This window comes from Empidonax traillii, unplaced genomic scaffold, assembly GCF_003031625.1.
Source record: "Empidonax traillii isolate 1590-97213 ecotype Southwest subspecies unplaced genomic scaffold, ASM303162v1 scaffold1178:size161317, whole genome shotgun sequence".
NCBI lineage: Eukaryota > Metazoa > Chordata > Aves > Passeriformes > Tyrannidae > Empidonax > Empidonax traillii.
The window spans coordinates 128305-131546 of record NW_020956371.1 but is presented as its reverse complement, the minus strand read 5'-3'; the positions used below and the strand labels follow the sequence as shown (position 1 = coordinate 131546).

General features: G+C 60.4%; 1 protein-coding gene across 1 annotated transcript; it reads right to left on the bottom strand.

The window, feature by feature from the left end:
* Nucleotides 1-539: 539 nt before the first annotated feature.
* On the bottom strand, nt 540-2591 carry LOC114069074 (sepiapterin reductase-like). The gene is made up of 3 exons (XM_027905616.1): nt 2228-2591; nt 1068-1358; nt 540-914 (listed from the first exon to the last, which is right to left on the bottom strand). Exons 1-3 carry the CDS (start codon nt 2589-2591, stop codon nt 724-726), a joined length of 846 nt encoding a protein of 281 aa, XP_027761417.1. The 3' UTR covers nt 540-723.
* Between the last annotated feature and the right edge of the window lie 651 nt (nt 2592-3242).

Here is a 3242-nt window from a genome sequence, read left to right as displayed (position 1 = left end):
GAACCTGCGAACAGGAGCATGGCATGAACTCAGGGCTGTGTCTTGGCTGTGCTCTGACCAGGTTTGTGTGAGCTGGTGACCCCAGCCAGGCACCCAAAATTCCCAGCTCCTTCAAGGCCAGCTCCCTCCCCCTCCTGGTGATTGGTGGATAACACACTGGGACGGGCTTTGGTCCATGTCTTAACATTCAAAATTCACAGAGAGACAGTCCAAGGACTGTGGGAGGGTTTGGACAACCCACTGGTGAGCAGGGGATGGAGAGTGAGGGCTCTGGGGTGACATCCACCACCTCCAGCCCCAGGAATGGCTCTTCGGAGTCTCGCTCGGGCGCTCCTGTGGGGCAAAGGGGACAGACGTGGGGACACTCAGATCTAACCCTGCTGCTGAGACTTTCTGGGGTGGCCAGAAGAGACCTTTTTTTGCCTTGGTGTCTCCCTGGCTCACTCCTGTGCAGGTTGAGTTTTAAACCTCCACGTCCATTCCCTTGGAAAATCCCCCTGTGCTCCTCCATCCCCAGGAGCTGAGGGATCCCTGCAGGGCTCAGCAGCAGTAACTGCCCCCCCAGTCCCCACCAAGGCACCAGGAGTATTTACAAGGCACCCAGAGGTGCTTCTGAAAGCTTCCCAGGACTCAAACAGGGTCACCAACCACGCTGCAGACACCCAGGACGTGGCTCAGCAAGGAAGCAAAGCAGGAAGGCAAAGGGTTGGAGGTGACAGGAGTTCAGATGTCATAGAAATCCACGTGGGCTCCGGATTGGAAGGTGTCCTCCTCCAGGAGCTTCACCAGCTTCTGGGCTGACACAGTGCAGTCGATGAGCTTGCTGCTCTCCTGCAGGCTCTGGAAGAACCGACGCATCTCGAGGTCTCCCGTCTCGGTCCGGGCCAGGAGCTGTATGTCCGTGTCCAGAGGACCTGGGGGACAAAGCACCAAAACAGACATCACTCGAGCAGACAGGAAAATCCAGGGCTAATTTCCCCTCTGCTCCTGGCTTGGCTGCAGGAATCTTTTACTCCCCCCCTCCCCCTCCCCAAAATCATCAGCAATCGCTGAGCTGCTCTGCTCACCCGGGGCGTAGCTGAGCACACGGACATCGGGCTCCTCCAGCGCCAGCACCTGGAACATCATCTCCCTGGCGGCCTTCCCGCTGCAGTAGAGAGCCCAGCTCCTGAAGGGCTTCAGGGCACAGAGGGAGGAGATGTTCACCACGCTCCTGCGGCAGCCAGGCCGCTTCCCGAAGGCCTGCAGGGCCGTGGAGGTGAGGCAGAGCGCTGAGGTGACGTTGAAGGCGAGGTAGGCGTTGATCTCATCCGGGTCGGTGAGGTCCAGGAAGGATTTGGAGATGTCTCCCAGGGAGCCTAGAAATCATGGAATGGCGTGGGTGGGATGGACCTGAAGCTCGTCCAGTTCCACCTGTCCCTGCCACGGCCAGAGACACCTTCTACTAGATGAGGTTGCTCCAAGCCTTGTCCAACCTGGCCTTGGACAAATGAGTTGAGAGTTGCAGAGGGATTCAACAACACAGCACAGCCCTTTTGCTCCTACATTCCACGAGCAGCACAGACCAAAGCGTCCCTGGCAGCGTCCCACAGCAGCCTGAGGAGCTCAGCAAAGCCCAGCTCTGCTTTTGGGTCACCCACTGAACCAGCAGTGACACGGGACAGGGGCTTGCCCTGCCAAAACAAACAGCTCCCAACCTCTGGCCTGGGGTACAATGTCCCCACGGGCCACCCTGTGCCCTCCTGCGGGTCCCTCTTCATGACCAAGCCGATGAAAGACCCAAGTCCTGGAGTACCTTTTCCCTACGGGAACACACCGTCTGATTTACAGGGTGGAAAAGGCACTAAAGGCATTAAAAGTGGAAGGAAGGACGGACAAGGCAGGGCTGGAAGTTGGTCTGAAGGTTTGTATTCGGGGGGCAGAGGGACAAGAGGGCAGCCAGGTGGTCCTGGACCACAGGCAGGAGGTAAAACCTTACAAGCAACAGGTAAAATCTTGCGAGCAGCAAAGCCCCGGCAGCGACCTGCTCATCAAATGAATTATTGCAATAAAATGGGGCGAAATCCCCGCTGTTCTTGGGGTCATTTTACTCTTTCCCATTACTCGCCGGCATCCAAAGCACCGACCAAGCCCCGGCGCTGCCGCTGCAGAGCCAAGGGCGGCCTTTGCGGGGCTGATCCCCGCTGTCCCGGGCGAGGACGGAGGGGACGGACGGAGGGGTCGTTACCGGCGTTGTTGACGAGGATCAGGCGGCCGAAGGGCTCTGCGGGCAGCACCTCCCGCAGGGCAGCGGTCGCCTTGCGCAGCCCGTCCTCGCAGCCCAGGTCCGCGGCCAGGCTGAGCACCCGCAGCCCGGTGTCCCCGGTGCCCCCGGTGCCCCCGGTGCCCCGCAGCTCGGCCGCCAGCTCCGCCAGCGGCTCGGCCGAGCGCGCCAGCAGCACCAGCAGCGAGCCCGGGCCCAGCCGCGGCGCCAGGAGCCGCGCCAGGCTGCGGCCGAAGCCGCGGGAAGCGCCGGTCACCACGCAGGCGGTGGCGGCCCAGCGCCCGTTCCCGGATCCCGCCGATCCCGCCGATCCCGCTCCCGGCTCCATTCCCGGTGGGCAGCGCAGGGGGCCGTGGGAACGCCCCGACCCACGTGACCCGCCCCATTCATGGCCCCGCCGCGTTGTGAATGGGGACCCGCCCGCGCGCTCTGATTGGTCGCCGCCGGCGCCTCGCGCGGGCCGGGTGGGCGTGGCCTGGGCGGAGGGCGCCCCCTGCCGGCCGAGGCGCGGGAGTGCAGCTTCCCCCGGGGAGTGGGATCGGGAATGGGATCGGGAATGGGATCGGGAAGGGGAACAGGTCCTGAAGCGCCGGGCCCCTCCTGCCCCACAGCGCCGCCGCCCATGGGCTTTTCTCCAATACATATTTTTTCCCATATATTTTTTCCCATATATTTTTTCCAACATATTTTCCAATTTTTTTAATTCAATTTTTTAACATTTTATTTTAATTTTTCTTTTTTTTTTTCCTCCGAGGGCGGATGTAAAGCCCCCCCCTCTCGTACCTCCCCAGCACTTCGCAGGACCACACACCGACAAAGCCTTGGCGCACCTTTCCCCTCTGCAATCCCCATTTCTGGCGCTCGGCATCGGCTTTTGGTGTAGGAAAAACTGACCCCCCCCCGATCCCAAAAAGTCCTAAAACCTTTTTCTAAAAATAAATATCTTTGTGCAAGAAGAGGCAGACAACTTCCAAAGAGG